This window comes from Cryptotermes secundus, unplaced genomic scaffold, assembly GCF_002891405.2.
Source record: "Cryptotermes secundus unplaced genomic scaffold, Csec_1.0 scaffold395, whole genome shotgun sequence".
Classification (NCBI taxonomy): domain Eukaryota; kingdom Metazoa; phylum Arthropoda; class Insecta; order Blattodea; family Kalotermitidae; genus Cryptotermes; species Cryptotermes secundus.
In genome coordinates, this window is record NW_019742967.1 from 1,071,551 (window position 1) to 1,090,159 (window position 18,609).

General features: G+C 49.2%; 2 protein-coding genes across 3 annotated transcripts in view; one reads left to right on the plus strand and one right to left on the minus strand.

Annotated features, from left to right (window-relative positions):
• The window catches only part of LOC111873491 (WD repeat-containing protein 91), a 61,764-nt gene that overhangs the window by 15,986 nt on the left and 27,169 nt on the right, over positions 1–18,609 (minus strand). The gene's annotated exons all lie outside the window — the stretch shown is intronic.
• Positions 1–18,609, plus strand: part of LOC111873492 (potassium channel subfamily K member 18) — a 29,701-nt gene that overhangs the window by 1,974 nt on the left and 9,118 nt on the right. Inside the window, exons 2-4 of one of the 2 annotated variants that reach the window (XM_023868250.2) lie at positions 2,382–2,663; positions 16,652–16,854; positions 17,893–18,267. In XM_023868250.2, the coding sequence (XP_023724018.1) occupies positions 2,382–2,663; positions 16,652–16,854; positions 17,893–18,267 (860 nt within the window). Of the gene's footprint in view, positions 1–2,381; positions 2,664–12,547; positions 13,771–16,651; positions 16,855–17,892; positions 18,268–18,609 lie in introns of those variants that run through there. The other variant, XM_023868249.2, reaches the window with a different exon arrangement.

Here is an 18,609-nt window from a genome sequence, read left to right on the forward strand (position 1 = left end):
CCGAGCGAGCGAAGACAGTAAAAGTCTTAGACCGCTCGGCTACCCTGACCAGCGATTTTGGTTTTGTTCCTTGACACAATGAACTTGTCTGGAAGTTGGTATAGCACCTAGCTAAGCGCTAGACGACCCGGGTTCGATTTCGCTTCACAGCGTCCAGGCAGGCTCTGGGGCCCACCCAGCCTCCCATCAAATGGGTACCGGGGACTCCTTCTCCGAGGGAAAAGCGGCAGGGGCGTGAAGCTGACCATTCACCTCCAATTAGTGGTGGGGCTATACCTCCACTTTCCCATATGTGTTCATGGCATAACACTTAACTAATTAAGCACAGGGACAACTTACAAAATAATCCTGTGTGTTTAGGATTGTAATTGCGGACATACGTTTCTGAAACTTGGAATGAGACACTCACGTGCATTGTTCATTTGAAGTTTTACGCCGTTATTTACACGGCCTTCTGGGTACTGACACCGCAGAGTCCGGTAGGTCGTGACCAGCGTTTCGGAGGGATATAAGCGTACATATTCAGAGTCCAAGCCAGAGCACGTGGTATCATGACTATAACGACACAGCTTTTCCCCGAAGTACTGTCTTCTGGCGAGTGACGGCCTGTACTCAGGTACAGTACCCCACCTTCAGGGTGGAAGAGCAAGCTCGGTTTGCTAGCCTACAGAGCCTCAAACCTCACGCAATCTGCATACTGCCTATAAACATGTTTAGACGTGTAGCTACTCTACAATGCGAAAGCGGGCCTACAGACCTTAGCTCTGAGAAGTAGCTGTGACATGGAGCCCGGCCAGCGCGACGTGAGTCAGTGATACAGGCCTCGCCGGTAATGCAGAGTCAGGGAGTAAGAAATAAACGAGGCACAACTGACAGAACATAAATCGTGTTAAAAGGAGCAATAAAGTCGGCTAAACATTTTCGCTCCGCTGTTGACGCGAATGATGAAACGGGGACTGCGTTTATTTGCAAGCCGTGTTACTAGCACTTCGGCGTGTTATTAGCATCAACACAATTCTCCCCCTCCAATGAGGAATTCACGGGAATAAAGTTCACCATTTCCTGAGATCAGAGCTATTTCACAGGGAACGCCGTAGAGATTTGTAATGAACAGAGACAGCGGTAGTGTCGTGGCCGATCCAACAAAATGAGGCTCCCATCTGCCAAGTTTCACAAAATGCGCAATACGTGTCTCGAAACACAGCCCGAGGCGTATGGGAGAGGGTACAAGTAGATCTAATTGATTTGTGAACTAATCGCTTTATGGAAACGATTAATTAGCTACACGCTCCGCCAGTCTACCCTGGGTACGGAACTCCCTTAGCACCCAAACCTCAGACGATCTGTTGTCCAGGTGTGACTGAGCTGTCAGCAATAAACATACCCAACTAAAGTGAAGGACACGCTAAAACGATAGGACGAAAATATCCTACGAAGCAAATTAACAACAATGTTCCTAAGAGTACTAAGGACAAAGTGTACAATGCAGTGGTCTCCACAATTAATAAGTGTCGCCTGACGATGGCCCATGTGTGGACGAAACATATAGCAGTGACAACAAATGTACATAGTTAATTACATTTAAACCATTTAACAGGTACATTTCAGGATGGCTTCGTTGCACTACAGGCCGAATGCCGTACGGGTGACGCTTAAGTGGCGACACTCTTCAGACAGCACCAAGATTTGTCGGTGCGCCTTATTTCGCGAATTATTCAAATTCAATTCTTCAAACGCTGAAGAAGAGAGACAGGGGGGGGGTGAAAAGCGTTGGGCCGAAGTGAAACAAATTATATTTTACGAAGAAATACAGAAAACCCTCCGGATGTTTCGATGTTTTAGGCAGTTCCCGTTTGTCCTGAAGGTAGACTGCAAAGCGGAAAAGCGTTGGAAAGTGCACTGCATTGGCTACGAGCACAGAAATTATCGGAATCCTGATGTCAAAATTCGGAGGGCTGCATTAAACGCAAGCAGTGCAACGTCCAATTTGGGTACCAACTTAGCATTTGCTCTAAGACCGAAGAAAATCAAGGAAGAGACTAACCGAACTAGGTGAAGCCTGAAGTTCATTATAGTAATCCAATTCGTACCTCACAGGAAACAATACGTCACCGCAGTCACAGCATATGCAAGGGAAATGTAATCTAACGCACATGACACGCACTGACCTCTCTCAATGCATACCGCAGTTTTAGCCTAGTATCCAATCAAATGCAAAACTCGCCCTTGTCAAGGAAGGCCTTGATTTCTACACATAAGTTGACTGGAACTGTTTTGCTCATTTAAATGGCTCCTATACCCCCTTAAAACTTGTGATCTCTTTTCAACACCCTGTATATCATAGTAGTACTATTACAGCAATGGCGGCACCATGATTACAGGTGCTGTCATCTTTGTGGCAGTAGAGGGAACATATGAAGAACAGGGGCAAGCTGACCTGCGCAGGGAGCGCTACGTGCTGCTGCGGAGGTTACGTGAACTAACACGGGACCCCGTGCTGGCCACAGACGATGAAATGTGGGAAGGAACGGCCGTGTCCGAGATGAAGGAATACGAGAAAACCCTGTACGAGTCTTTCAAACACGGCATCACCCTCAAACCGGATAATGACTGGCGCTTCTGGAACGCGGTCTTCTACTGCGGTACCATCTATACCACTATCGGTAAGTCACACAGGTACCGTTAATTTAGCCAACATTTCTAAGCACTGCTTTAACATTACAAATAACTCCATTTTGCCATTTGTGTGTTCCGTATGATTCTCACAATAAACAGCTACAGTTTCCCTAAACAGCATTAACCGGTTGGGCTTTGTTGTGGAGACGTAATGTGTTTCCTGTGAGGTACGGACTGAATTGCTATATATTCTGCCCACAGAGTGTATCTGTGTGTTCCGTATGGTTCCCACAGTAAACCGTGATTATTTCGCTATACAGAATTAACCGGTTGGGCTCTTGCCAATATGTACGGTAGCCACGACTGTTAAAGCGATGTGCAAGCATTGCTGTATAGTTTTGATGTCCGATTAATAACCTCGTGTACGTCACAGTGACTGGCGTCGACAATAGAGACAGCTATTGACCTGTCTCTAACGTCCCAAGAAATACTCCATGCTTGCATCTGTTGACTTTGGCCGACACCAAGCACCAAGCAAGCCGTGCTCAAGTTGATGTTGGCCCGCAAGCGGCAGGCTCCAGACGGCGCGCAGAATCGTGTCACTGCATCCCTGTATATATCATCACACTTTAGGGAACCAGACCCCACCCGACATAATGCTTACAAATTCGGTTACCAAACTGTGGTCGGTGAATTCAGTGTTGCAAGCGATCCGCGAGTGTTCTGGTAATTGTCACGAAAAGACATGTATGGGCACTTCCGGTAAGAAACGCCGGTTACATCACCCTCGTCTGGGAACATATCTGTTGGCTAGACATGTCTGTCGCTCTGTAACATGGCCTATGCGAGATTCACTGGACAGATTATGAAACTGTGTACGGAGGAGTTTTCCTACAAGATTCCGACACACCCCAATTAACGTTAAATTCGACCAGAAACAAGAGATAATTCTCCACATGAAGACCTACGCGCGCTTCTGCGCTCTTTTCGGGCGTAACTCGTTAAATGTCTATCGGAAGGGGAAATATTCAAAACAAAAATTGCAGAGAAAAGGGGAATGCACATTTTATGTTCCGCACAGCTTCCCCATCAGCCCTACGTTTCTGGAAGTGACTGAACAGAAGCTGTATCATGACCCCGAAAATGTTGGACTCTTTCTGATCAAATTTTATATCGGACCGCTCTGATCACCTGTCCCTCTTCTTCTATATCATTTATAAACGAATTTATGATAAACAGAGTAGAAATCTAGAGGGAATAAGAGGATTAGCCACAATGTTACGCAATTCAATTGTTTCCTAACTTGTTTCTTACCTCAGGGCAGTGACAACATCAATTCCTTAGAATGTGACACCGTATAGTCCGGCAGATTCCTAGAAGCGTTTCGAAAAGTATGCTGCCTCAATTTTCAGGAACACTGAACGATCTACCAAGCTACAAGGCACCATCAGCTGAGACGAGCAATACAGTGCGTTCCTAGGAGCGTAGAACGGCGCATGGAGGTACTGACACTCCGAGTAGACAGACACGCGCGGTCCGGGCAGAGCCAACCGAGGCCGCGAGTGGTCCACATGTCCGCGATGATACATCGTGACACAAAGCTCCCCCTTTCAGATGCTAGACACGAGAAACGCCAACTGTCCTATCGAGGTCCGTCTATTAATAATACACACATAATCAGCTGTCTTTCAACGTTAGGTCATATTGGAACGTGACGCCGTATGGTTTGGTAGATAGGAACAAACGTTTCGGAGGAATCTGCTGCCTTTATCACCTTCGATTTCTAGATGCAGAACTTTCGGAATTCATATCGAACTGCATAATTATGAAAAATAATTTTGGTGGCCCATACAGCAATGGAGTTTTAATTTCGATCAATTTAAGTATGGAGGGTTGAATGAGAGGCAGGAAGTAGCAGCTCGGGAACCATTTTGAAGACAGGAAAACCTTGAGAACCTGTGTCACAGGACCTTCAGTAAGCACGCGATGACTTCAGAGTCAAAATGGCGACAAATTGCTGCTGGTACATTTGTAAGAGTGAGGACTTGCAGCAATCTACGCGACGGGACACTTAAGCGCAACACGTCTGGGTGGTTCCGGAACGCCTCAGACGAGGGACCAAGGAGTCTGCGGTTCTGCACGCCGTCAGCTTCAGGCACACTCACCAGGGGATCTGCCCCTACGAAAATGTCTGAAGGGAGTTCACCTCCACCACTGAAATACTGCGGTAAGAGGTAAAACTACCGCTATGACTAATTCATGAGCACCAAGCCAATAAGATGTATGGGGGAGTAAAAGTATAGCTCCACTATTCTTGAGCTTATTACTAGACAGAGATGAGTGGTCACACATCACGCTCCGGCCGCTTAACCCGGAGAGAGAGCCTCAGAGTCGATCTGGACGCTGTGACGAAGAGAAAACTCTCTTGTTCCTACCGGGAATCGAAGTCAGGCCGTCCAGCCCTTCGCTATGCCGGTTCATATTGAAATATTGGGGACAGAGACAAATCAGGTTCTTGCTGAGAAGCTGACAGTGGTCCTCAGTATCACAGCCGGCCCATGAGGCTGCGCGGTTACTGAACGAGACCTGTTACCAGCCCAACCGTGCAGACTAACGCGCGCGGAGGAGAGCGGACTGCCAGCGTGATGCCCGCTCCCCATTAAATGTGCGGTGGCAATAATTCAAGCGGTGAGACAAGCGCCGGGCACCGAATCGATTGGAGCCTCGCGTGCGGCGAGTTCAACTGCGGGTCGCGTCGGCCGTTAGCAAAACATCAATAATTAATTCAATATGTCGGCAACTCACAATACAATAATAATTATAAGCACTGCAATCAACAAAAAGCGTCAGTAATTAGCGTAGTTGGTGAAGGCACTATGCTACAAGGGGGTAGGTACCGGGTTCCATTCTCGATCAGGTCATTGGATCTTTTTAAATTGACCTAATCCTTCCAGCCGCACTATGGCCCTGGGGTCGACTCAGCCTCTAACAGAAATGAGTACCAGGAATCTTCCTGGGGGTTAAGGGCGGCGGGCGCGTAAGACTGACCTCACTGCCATCTATGAGCAAATTGTCCAGTAAATGTGAGGCTTGACGTCTCACAAACCTATAGGCCTCCAGGGCCTGTTACAGGGATAGCTTCGCTGTTTTACCAGTAATTAACAAAACTAGTGTAACAGCCATTGAGAAACCATCGCTTGTTATAAAAGCTTCCGTTGCTTTCTCTCGCCCCCCTTCCAGTCCTACATTGTTATCGAATTTTGCATCTCCCAACAATATCGCGCACGAATAGTGAATCGTAAAGTAAGGTAAAATTGTCCCTGTGCTCAATGAATTATGCATTATGTCATGAAGACGTATGGGGGAGTGGAAGTACAGCTCCACCATTCTTGATCTCGGCACTAAATGGATGCGAGTTTGCAGCTTCGCACCCCGGCTGCTTTACCCCCCAGAAAAAAACATCCGCCGGTATCCGTTATACATGAGGCTGAATGAGCTCCAGAGCTGGGCTGGACTCAGTGGAGAAGAGAAAAATCTTTCCCCTGCCGGAAATCGAACCCCGGCCGTCGAGCCCGAAGCCCATTGTGATACCGACTGACCCACAGTTCACAAGCCCACAGCACAAGATGTCAGCACACTCAAAATAGACTAGAAACCCGATCGCTCATTCGTTCCTTATCTACCGTACTACATGCAACGTGTTATTGCTCGACAGCTCGTTGCTATGGTAAGTCGAAGTTCTTTACTGGCAATGATAAACCTCACGCTTACAAAACGTCTATACATACGTGCGTGTATGTGACATTACAACAGCCATTGCCAGGGAACAGCTCCGTGGACACGTTTCCCCGGAAACAAGAGAACACACAATAATGGAAGAGACATTTTCTATGCGGTCCGTGCATGGGTTACATAACGAGTAGAAGTAGTTCACCCGTGTGGAGACGGGGTCGAATACCTCCACCGTTACCCTGCGAGTCGTAGGAGGCGACGAAAATGGACGTCTCAGATCTGAGACAGTGATCACGAGTTCCAAGGGACTCGGACCCGGGAAAGACTGAGCTGGCAAGGACCAGCAGCATATACAAAAGACAGACTCGTCCTCCCGTCAGAGGGGGCGCCACAGAAAAACAAGACCGTAACTGTCAAATAGTAATAAATATCTAGTCATGAGTCCCATACGGGGCTCGACACCAAGACTTACTGACTGACCGTCAGTCGCAATGTCACTTTGGCTTTCAGTTGTTGCTGAGTCGGTTGAGAGTTGCAGGTGTGAGAAGTGAGAAGCTGGTAGCTGAGGCCGGGGATAGTTCGGGAACTGAGAGGTAGGAGACGTCCGCCGTTGAAAGCCGTTACCAAGGAACGGCTAGTGAAGATTGAGAATACTTTGTGTGCGCTGTAGTTACAGTGAGATTGTCGTAGTTATCTGTAGTTGCGTTCTGCAAGAGTTTAATAAATCCAATTACCAATGCAAACCCCGTCTATATGCGTAAGAGTCACAACACCAGAGCGACAGTTCTTTGTCACATATGAAACTGCTCTCCTTCAAGCGACTTCGCGCTGGCAACGCCAAAGTGTTTTGCATATGCGGCTCTGAGTATCTCGGTGTGTATGTACATCTATAGTTTACGGTTTATTCTTAGAAAAGCTGACTCGAAACAGCGTCCTCTGTGCCGTCCATTCGAGAGCACAAAGATGAGATATGTAAACAAACAATCTAACAAAAGAGAGGGAATATTACGAGGTTCGTTAACCTTCACTGATTTCACTGTACGCTGCAGCTCAACAGTTGAGTCCGCAAACTGTTTCATTGCACCTGGCTCGGCCACAGCACAGCGACGCGCTTTTCTGAACGCGCCTAACAACATTCGGGTTGCATGAGAGGTAACGCATTTCTTGATCAGATGAGCAACTATTAGCTTCTCAAGAAGGGCTCTGCTCCATGACGATATTGTTGGGTACTTTAACAAAAACGATCCCAATATTCATTTAACGACGCTGTCACTACCTGAGAAGTTATTGCGTCAATGACTGGATAGCAGTGAATATATCCTGACATTTGCTTGGAGAGATTGAGGAAAAACCACAAAACGCCTCAGTCAGGAGAGCTGGTGTTCCAGTCCAGATTGGAACCATTAACCTCTCGTATAGAAGTTAGAAGCGTCATCGCTTCAGTTCCATCTGATAGCTAAACGCGACGTTTCGGCGAATATTTGTTTTCATCTTTGAATTAAATATTCTCGGGTGTGAAGACCAACGTTTCAGGAATCATATCTGCCCCCGTTACAATTTTTTTATGATGGGGGCAGATATGTCTTTGTGTATGCATTGTCTCAGACTGTATGGCGTCGAATGGTAATGAACTGGAAAGGATTTGGAAGGAAGCGATCGTAACCTAAACAAGGTACTATCCCAGCATTTGCCTAGAGGGACGGAGGAAAAGTATGGAAAACCTCAGTCAGGGCTGAAATTCGAATGAAAGGAATCCAGAACATTCACGCTAAGCTACCCTGCTCAGTAGCGCTGTCCAGCAGTTCCGATATTCGGCCATATCAGCCTTCAGCAAAGCCGATTGTGCCCGTACACAGGACCACACCATAAACCGCTGTTCACATTTTTGGTGAAATTCGGTATGAGAGATCTCTGCGTGACGTCAGGCGGCCGTTTTGGCTTTTACCCGCAGTCACAGGTCACGGAGCCCTACGTAAGGCCACACATGGGCATCTCCACGTACCATCTCGTGCACCAGTGGGCTGCTGAATTGCCGACTGAGCTAGTTTCATTCGGCACATTTTGTGGCTTGCCAAAATTCGGTCCACAGTTCGGCCACAGAGGGATTTTAACAAACTGCAAAGAAGACCGCTAGGAATTTGGCGGGCTACATAACGGAATGAACGCTTTCCGCTCTTGCCCAAAATTAAAACGCCACAAGAAAGACTCGCGTGGTCGGTGGGACCTGTACACAGCCACAGACGTCCACGACACCGCGACGCACGTCCGTCCGTCTGTTGTGCCAATTCGTGAATCAACACTAACCTTCCTATGATGAATAACACGTAACCACACGCGGGGCAGAGCGGCAGTGCGCCGACAATGAATATCGGTTAGAGGCAAGCACCGCTGACATAGTCTTATAAATTGGGCCGCGCCATAGCTCGCTGGCTTCCCATCGCGGCGGCCCGGGTTCGATCCCGGGTCTGGTCAAGTGGGATTTGTGGTGGACAAAGTGGCGCTGGGGCACGTTTTCTCCGAGTACTTTGGTTTCCCCTGCCAATCTTCATTCCACCAATTGCTCCACAATCAGCCTCACCTATCATCTGGGGCTGGTACAATAGGCCAGAAGTGGCCGCAGTACAAGGGACTTAGTCTCACCCCACTAGCAATGCAAGAAAATAGACTTATTATAAATTGGTTTGAGGTGGCGTTAATCAAACTGTAGGGCTTAACGTAGTCGTGCACGGACACAAACACGTCACACTGTTGGGTCTTAACATTAAACCGCGGATACGTCTCTTAGAGCCGTACGGGCGGAGTTCGATTTCCTGCAGAGGTAAATATTTCTCTTCACTAACGCATTTAGAGAGGACGCACACCGCGGTCACCTCCAGAGTGTCAACTGTGTAGCTCTAGAACACGAGAAGACTTACTTCTGTGCCCCCCATACGCTTTCATGACGTGCGCCGGCGTCCCTACATCTGAGACAATGGGAAGTGTGCGAGTTGACTGCCACGCAACTGCGTCCTGCGCGCGCCTCACAACACTGACGAAGACGTAAAGAGCATGAGAATACGCGGGAAAAACGGAAAATGGAGAAGAAAATGGGTGATGAGGAGAGAAGGAAGACGCGGCAACGGAGGGAAAGTGAAAGGCAGTGTCGTCAGATCTGAAGTCTCACGGCAGTGACTTTCCTGAGATATGACGCCGTGCGGCTTGGGTCAAATGCATCAACGTTTCGCGGGACTCTGAACACGTTGGTGAATATGTACCAGACTACACGGTGTCTATCCCAGTCTTGAGAGACTGCTGAGGAAACCTTCACTCAGCAAAGGGCGGACCGCCTGAGAGAGTTATTAGCTCCAGATACCCCGGTGCGCGCGTCGCGACGGAGTCGCCCGTCCCCACGCCCGCTCGGCGGCGTGCCACCGCTACCTGCGCTGCGCCATTTGGGGGCAGGAGTCACAAAAAACCGCATTGAAACGGCGCCAATGAAAAAAGGCCGAAACAAGACCGCTTACAAATATGACATCCCGGTGAGCTGTCTGCCCTAAATATGAAACACAAATTGGCAGAACATTATCACCCTCTGACATACAGACCTGTCGTTGGAGGAGCGCTACCTTCTTGTATGTGACGCCAGTTCACCGCTGTTTCGGAGAAACGTCCTGCCTCCATCCTCATGGTAGAAGAGGAATCCAAGGAAGCAACCAGCAAGAGAACGGTACGATTCTTGCTTGGCTTACTCTTAGACTCTGAAGATGGAAGCAGCACGTTCCTCTGAGACGTCAGTAGACTTCTACCGGAATACACGGCGTCACATACCAGTCTTTACTCTCGCCAGCGTGAGAACCATACGGAACGTAACAAATACACTGTGGGGAAAATACAGAGTTATAGTACCTTAAAGCAGGTGGTACAAATAGTAACCACTGGGCTTTAAAGGGTTAAGGAAGGCCGTACATATAATTACCACCTTCATTCTTCTCCGTTCGATCAAACTTACGTGAGAATTTCCCAACAATTCGCTTTCTGTTCCCATTTGAGCACTAATAAATAAACGGCCTGAAGACTAGCTAATGTCGGACAGAACTCTGAAAGTGAGGTCACTGGAGCAAGCAAATCCTGCGTGCTGTATCCCTACTCAAGGGCAACACACACTGAGGACGACAATAAACGTGTAACGAAGCCCAATATTTCCTCGGACGTGACTCGGTGTTGTCTGGTAGTTACCAACGTATCGGAGAGACCCGCTATCCAGCATCAGGTCAGAAGAACGCGGCTTATAAGAAAATGTTTCGGATATGAGGAGAGGAAGACGCAGGAAATTACTCGGATGAGCCTGAGACATGCAATGTCGCCCTGCACGTCGCCGCTCCAGACGACGCGTTCTCATTGCATTCCTACCTATTTTTAAACACAAAATAATGGCGACTGTCTCCATGCATCCAGGCGGCAGATGACTGAGAGATTCGCCTGTAAATAGCGCGTCGTTATGACCTGCTCACAGCGCGACGAATTCTGAAATTCTGAAACCAGAATTGCCTTCCGATACCTGTTGCAGTGTTATCTACCGGACTCCATGTTCTCACAGCGGCGAGTATGAAGAGTACTACTGGGATGTGACGCCGTGTAGTCCGGTACACGTCTACCAAAGTTTCGGAAGAACATACCGTCTCCATCTTCAGAGTCGAAATGTGAGCCTGTTTCTTGCTTTACTTGCTCTTCGGTCCTCGATATGGAGCAGTGTCTCCGAAAAGGCGGTGGACTTCTACCAGACTGCACGGTGTCACATAGGCTCTTCATTCGTGCTTCGTATTTGGTAATTCTTGGGTTCGAATTTCGGATCACAGATCAATTATCCGGATCGAGAATTTTCGTTACCTCTTTCCTACCCCTCCCCCCCTCAAGGGATATTTACCACAGGGCAGAACCTTGGCTTTTTTTATTATAACCTGCCCTCTTCCCACTTGACGCCGTACAGCCTGTGCAGTCCGGCTGGAAATTAATGTGAAGTAGGCTCACAACTTTACTGTTTTTATTAGAGTTGAGCCTTCTTGACAAGCCAGTAGTGGCTCAGCTGGTGACGAATGGAACCCGAAGGTACGTGACAGTTGCCAACATCACGCCACAAGGCCCGATCCCGAGCCAAATGAGCCCAGTCCGCACCCTGTCGCCATATTTCTTTGAGATCTATCTTAATATCTCCAAACTATGTTCAGATCTTCCAAGTGGCGTAACCTCTTAAGGACTTCCGACTGATGCTTTCGCCATCTGTTCCACATGTACTACATGTCCTGCCCATCTTATTGCTTACTTCACTGCGATCTCTGTAAATCAAACTGCGTGCCATCAAATGACCGGACGTCAGAGAGCGAGAAATTGTGAAGTCCGTGGGAGGAAGTGGCCACGGCCGAATTTAATGTGTCATCCATGCGTTAGCTGGAGGGACTAACGAAAACCATGAAAATCCTAAGTGGACACAGTCGGCACGCATTACAATTTTGGTTACAATGAGGCAGCAACAGCGGACACTTCACTTTATGACCTGCGCGCGCAACAGCAGTTCTCGCTCCCATGAATGTTTAGCGAGTCCCCACGCGGCGCCACAGACCTCTACAACTTCCATATTTGTGTGGGGCTTATCTGTGCCAGGGGCGAGTGTCCAAACGGGACTGCCCGCTCACTGTCCCATAATTTCATGTAGGTTAGCCCTTACTGAGGAGCTAATAGTTACTTAGCCACTCGATAAATTCCCATTACTGTGTTCACAACAGCCCTCCACTGGTCCCTATCGTAAGCCAGTTGAATCCAGTCAAAGCCCTCCCATCCTATTTCTTTAAGATCAATTTTATTATCAACCCACTATCTACATCTAGGTCTACCTAGTGTCTTTTTCCTTCAGTTATTCCCATCTAAGCTTTCGCATTACGTTATACAGTGATCATTACTGTGCTTCAGTGTTCGGTTAGTATTTGAGAGGCACCTGCTTCGAAGCTCGACGGGTTCTCCAGTAGATTACTGACCGATATCTTCACGTTTTGATGTCACGCTATTAAATCGAGTGCCAGCGGAGCGGCCGGGAACTATCACAGTTCAGACAGTGGTGCCGTCATCGGCGGCTGTTTGAACCGCGTGAACCAACTTGTACATCGAGTTCGAGAAAATCGATAGCAGTTCTCGAAGGCTCGCAATGCGGGAGTCTGGGCCGTCTGGGCTGTTCGCAAGCTATTTCTGTTCTGCCGGCAGTCGCGGCGTGTGGGCTGAGCAGCGCCGCGGGCCGCATCCTGACTTAAGGCATGGAGGACGAAGCAGCGACATCCACGGATGTTATGGCAACACCAGAACAAGTTCTGGCTGCTGGAGGCGTCTCCAAGAGACGCCGTGTTGTTTCCAGCTCCAAGAGGCGAAGTCCATCGGGTCACAGACGGCGAGCAGCGACGCCTGAGCCACCCCAAAACTTGCAAAGTGATCCAGACGAAGAAACTGAAATGAGTGCACGTGCGTCAGCAAGCAACACGGCGGCTGTCAGGAGGATCAGTACCGCTGAGAAAGCTTTAATAATGAAAAGAAGCCATTCCTCGCCCGGGGAGGCACGACAAACTTTGTCTCCAGGCGAAGTGAAACAAGAAAAAATTGCATCAAAGCCTGCAGAGGCACTGGGACAGGAACCCGACTTGTCTCCAACTAAACCTGCGGTCACGAAGCGGAAAAGCACAGCAGAAAAGATCCTGGTGACCAAACGGAGTCACTCCTCTCCTGGGGAGGGAAGGCTGAGTCTGTCTTCAACCGCGGGAGGCGAGAGGGAGGAACAAGGAGCCGTTGCGCCGCCGCGGAATAGGACGTTCCCGTCTGATGGCGTCGCGGGTGGAGAAAGTGCAGATGAACCGACTGTCAGGAAACTGCAAGACGGGTTGCCCGGCGCGGAGCACGACGACGCCGGAGTTGGGAAAGAGCAGACGCCGTCCCCAACAGAGGCAGCAACATGCAAGGAAGTGGTGTGCGCCAAACCGGCTCGCGAAGCGACCTGGGGACCGTTTTTCCGTGACGCGCGTCAAGAATGGAAGAGATTTGTGACCGAACACAGCGATCAGTGGAACAAAATAATCGGGCAGAGGAACCGGTGTCTCGGCGCCCTCGTCGTCATGTGCATCTACTGCGGGCTGGGGGGCATGGTCTTCCGCTTCACGGAGGGGACGTTTGAAGCGTTCTACAAGTGTGGCGTGAAGCGGGTGAAGCGAGACTTCGTGGACTCGCTGTGGCTCGGCAGCCACCATCTGCTCGAGGACGAGTGGAAGTCCCAGGCGCGCAGGAAACTCATGGAACTGGAGACGCAGCTCCACGCGGCGCACGACGCCGGCGTCACGACGTACAGTGGGCAGCGGTCCTGGAGCTTCCTGAACGCTGTGCTATACTGCCTCACGGTGGTCACCACCATCGGTAAGGTTCGCACCGCGCATGCGCAGGCTGTAATCTTCTGTAGACTAAGAGAGGCAAAAAATAATGGTAGAAAATTTCGTGGCAAAGGGAAAATCATGGGAGGATTGAGAGAAGTTTTATTTGGGGTGGGGTAGGGGGGGAAGAGCATGAGTCTGGTGGCTCCCAGACTCCGCCCACTTGTCCTTGTGATAATGGAGGGTGGACGTGAAGACGTTAAGATGGTAAGAAGCAGAGGCTTGAAACAGGGACCGCAGGATTTTGGTTCTTTGAATTAACGGCGAATTCGTTACATTTGCCCACCTGTCGGTATGTAAAACGGGAAAGACACGAAAAATAAACCTTAAACTATGACAGAAGTTTTACTAAAATTTGTTAGTACATTCCAGTTTTCAAAATCGGACAAAATTACAGGACATTCAAAATGCGCTTTTGCGAGCATACCGACCGCAACTCGCCAAATATTTATTGGAGCGGAAAACAGAAATTCCAGAGTCAAGTCAAAGTCAAAGTCACATTGCGACTGACGGTAGGTCAGTCAGTAAGTCTTGGTGTCGAACCCCATCTGGGACTCATGACCAGATATTAATTATTACCGTGTGACAGTTACAGTCTTATTTTTGTGGCGCGCCCTCTCTGACGAGAGGACGGGTCTATCTTTCGCATATGCTGCTGGCCCTTGCAGGGCGCTCTTTCTCGGGTACGAGTCCCTTGGGACTCGCGACCATATTTTACTGTCTCAAGTTTGAGACTTCCCTTTTCGTCGCCTCCTACGACTCGCAGGGTCACGGTCGAGGTATTCGAACCCGCCTCCATACGGGGGACTGGCTTCCAGAGAAAAATAATTATATATTTTATGTTGAATACATTCCTTCGGTAACCTCTTATTCTTTTCAGAATAAATAAGCAGAAACGAGCGAAGCGGCCAGCATTCTTACGGCGTGCACAAATTCGGCACATCATAAAAATGTTTTTGGGGCTCAAATGAAAGAGTTTTGGTATTACGGGGCAGGATATTCAATTTGTGTAGTTCTGAGTAAGATAATTTTCCTTTTTAGTTCTTTATGGCTTTAAGTAACGAGATGTGTACATGCAGGAAAGTGCGCAGGCGCAGATACACAACAGCACAAACAGAACACGTGTGCACCGCTACATAGCTGCACGCGCAACGGGCATTCACGTACAGAAGTTTGGTTAGAGGCAAGAACAATCAGGACCATTCGTGTGGCATCTGTTCAGTTATTTTAAGACGTCTATCCATGTACTGAGGATTATTATGCATACTGAGCCGATACTCAAGTTTTATAAACCTGTAAACTGTGTGAATGCAGCCTCTAGACGAAACAAATTCGATAATTTACAGATTACTGCCCTGTTTTGGGCCCATTACTTTAACTTCGCACTCGGTGCCTCCGGAGTCAGGATCCCTCTAGACTGGTGCTCGGTTCGAGTCTTGATCGGGATATCGGCTGCACTTACTAAAGTTCTTCGTTGTTTTATTCAGTCCCTTCAGGAAAGTTTCGGTTACTACCTCGCTCACACCACGGACGCTTCCTTCCCAATCCATTCTAATTCATCATTCACGCAAGATCCTACCATTCGAAACAACTCACAAGAGAGCTGCGCGCTCAGGCAAGAAGCCAAAGGAGGTTTCCGACCTCGGACCCAAGTACCGACAGCGTAGCGACAAAAGTGCGCATGCTCGCCGCACGTCACCAACACCCAGAAATATCTCGAAACGTCACTTTCGTTCAATGGCATGACAACTGCTTCAATTGTTCACTACTAAGCAGATCGCAGTGGCCGGCCGCGCGGTCTAAGGCATGAACTGTCTTGGTCATGAGTTCGAATCCCAGTTGAGGCATGACTGTCTGTGTGTAGGTTGCGGAACTGCGACGGGCTGATCCCCCGCCCAAGGAGTACTACCGAAACTGAAAAAGAGGCCAGGGCCAAAGGAAGGGCTGTAGAGCCATTGGTGATTGAATGACTCAAGTAGAGCTAGTAACCCCTCAGAGCATGAAACACTTGTAATAATGTTTAAACATGTCAGTTCACAAAGAGAACATTGCGTCTGTTACGAGCAAAGGTAAGAGCGTCTGTCTGTGGACTACTTCACGACGCTGTTAGTATCTGAGGCTATATGACGCCTGTAGTTAGAACAACGGATGAATAAAGAACTAAAGAGCATCTGGAAGGAAACAGCTGCGACAAAGTCAGGGAAATATCCCTACATTTGCCCGGAGGAAAACCACGACAGCTGATGATTCAGGCCGATATTTGAACGGAGCATGTCCCGAATCCAGAGGAGCAGCTTCGCATCCCGAGTGGCGCCGCACTGCAGCAGTCACGCGTCGGGTCGATAGTTCTGACTTAACCCGCTGCCCGCGACCCACCACATCATGTAAAGTTCCGCGTATATTAGCATCCTGTTTAGAATTTGTTTGCCGTCCGCCATGCAACATTATGGGGGGGGGGGTGCGCGGCGAGGCATATGCCCGCGGAGGGAAGCAGCCACACAGACCGAACCGCCGGGCCAGAAATAGTCCCGTCGCTATATTTAGACCACACATCACCGGTGTTCCTGTTTCCCTGCCTCATCTTCGTGCATCTGCCCGCGATGTACCGGTCACTACCAGCAGATCAAACGCTTCTGCATGTACCCGGTTTGAGTCCAGGCTGGGCCACTGTCTATCTGTGCCTGTAATACCGCTAAATGCTACTGTTTGATGGCAATATGACACGTCACTTCCTCCAGCGAGACCGTGCCACAGATAACCGATCCGGGTGACCTCACGAAGTCCGATCTCGTTCACTTTCCTCCCTGCCAGTCACCGCCAGCCCTGAGTTCAGCGGGCTGACTTACTTGCTCCCTTCTCTGCTCCAGGGTACGGCCACATCTCCCCCTCCACCACGACGGGGCGGGCCATCACCATCCTGTACGCCATCTTCGGCATCCCCATGTTCCTGATCTTGCTGGCGGACTTCGGCAAGCTCTTCACGCGGGGCATCAAGTTTCTGTGGGCCTTCGTGCGCCGCCTCTACTACACGGGCAGCTGCAGGAAGGTGCGGCGCACCGTGCCTGTGCAGGTTAGTAGCTGTCCCCGCCTCAAGGTTGCGCTCGGTTGCACAGTCTTCACGGCCGCACGTCTTTATCGGTTTAAAGTGGAAATGTTCCATCTGATTCACATTATAAATGTAAAAAGAAAGGGTAAAGCTATCCCTGTAACAGGCCGTGAAGACCCATAGGGTTGTGAGACGTCGAGGCTCCCACATTTACTAGATAATCGGCTCACAAACAGCGGTGAGATTGTCAGCCTTACACGCCGGCCGTCATTTATCCCCAGGAAGATTCCTGGTACTCATTTCTGAGTCGACCCCAGGGCCGTAGAGCGGCTGGAAGGATTAGGTAGACTGAAAAACAAATCCAATTACGTCATTGGGAATCGAACTCGCGACCTTCCGGCGTGTAGCATAGTGCCTCAACCAACTACGCTACCGCGTGCTCCTATGTTTCCCATTATACATAGACGAAATTATGGACACATAATTAATTACTATGGGTTGAAAGGTTCGAAATCAACAAAACAAAATGCAGTCGGAAACTGCTCTTTCCCTCAACATTTTAAAGTTGCTTTATTTACAATATGTCCAATGTAAGAGCACACATATGGTTTGTGGCAATATTCATGTGTTGCTGCGGCCCATCTTTTGGACACCCCTAGACGAATCTTGGACTGCAGCGACTGGACCGCTCGGATTTTGTTTTCCCGTCTGCCCGCTCTGGCAAGTTTCCCTTACACCAACTTAAAATAGGCCAGGGCCACTTCGCGTTTTATAACGGACATGCAAAATTCACTATCACTGTATATCCTATGCAGTTAGCAGGGGGTCAATCATTCAAGAATTTTTAGTTCATAACAGATCAAACACCTAGAAATTCGGTTACATAAACACCCTCGTGCTCACTGATATCGTCAATAGAGCGAAACAAGTCGGCCGCTCCCCGCGTCAAGTCGGACCAGCCTATAAGTTGCAGATCCGCTATCTAGGAAATTCGCTTTCCGTGGTTCTCCTCGGTGTCTGCCGGTATAGTAGCGCCCTGCACCCAAATCGCTTGTGTTGCAGGAAGTGATGAAGGGAGTGCAGCTTGTGTATGACTTCGCGACGTTTCGACGCCCGAGTCAGATGGTGGGCGAGCCTGGAGGGGCGGCGCCCATCGCCCGGCCCGAGGACGTGGAGCTGCAGGTGCCCCTCAACCCGCAACCGCAGCCCAACATCCCCCTGGACAGCAACGAACCGCCGGGAACCCCCGCCATCAGCACCTTCGAGGTTGACGACGAATTCAACCTGCCCATCTCCGTGGCAATCGTCATTCTGCTCATCTACATCTTCGTGGGGGCCTTCATCTACTGGACGTGGGAGAACTGGGGCTTCTTCGAGTCCTTCTACTTCGTGTTCATCTCAATGTCCACAATAGGATTTGGAGACTTCGTCCCACAGGTATGTCTCGTCCTCCTCTCCTGTGTGTACGTACACATACAGGAAATCTCAGGTTACCATAGCAACCAGCCTTCGTGAGTAAACACGCTGCAGTTACGCAGTTAGGTCTCGGATTGTTCCGGTGTATCGTGTCTATTGTCTGAGTACTGACAATATTTCGATGTTGAGGATGATATAGCGTTAAACACCGGCCTCAATGTATCACTCGATAAAATGTAGGAGTGTAAAGGAATGCAGAAGGCAGGGAAATTAATTGCACGAAAGCTCATATAACACATGACGACACTCAACGGGTGTTAAGAGTGTTCTTAACACAAAACACCGCAGTTCTTAATAGAGTTT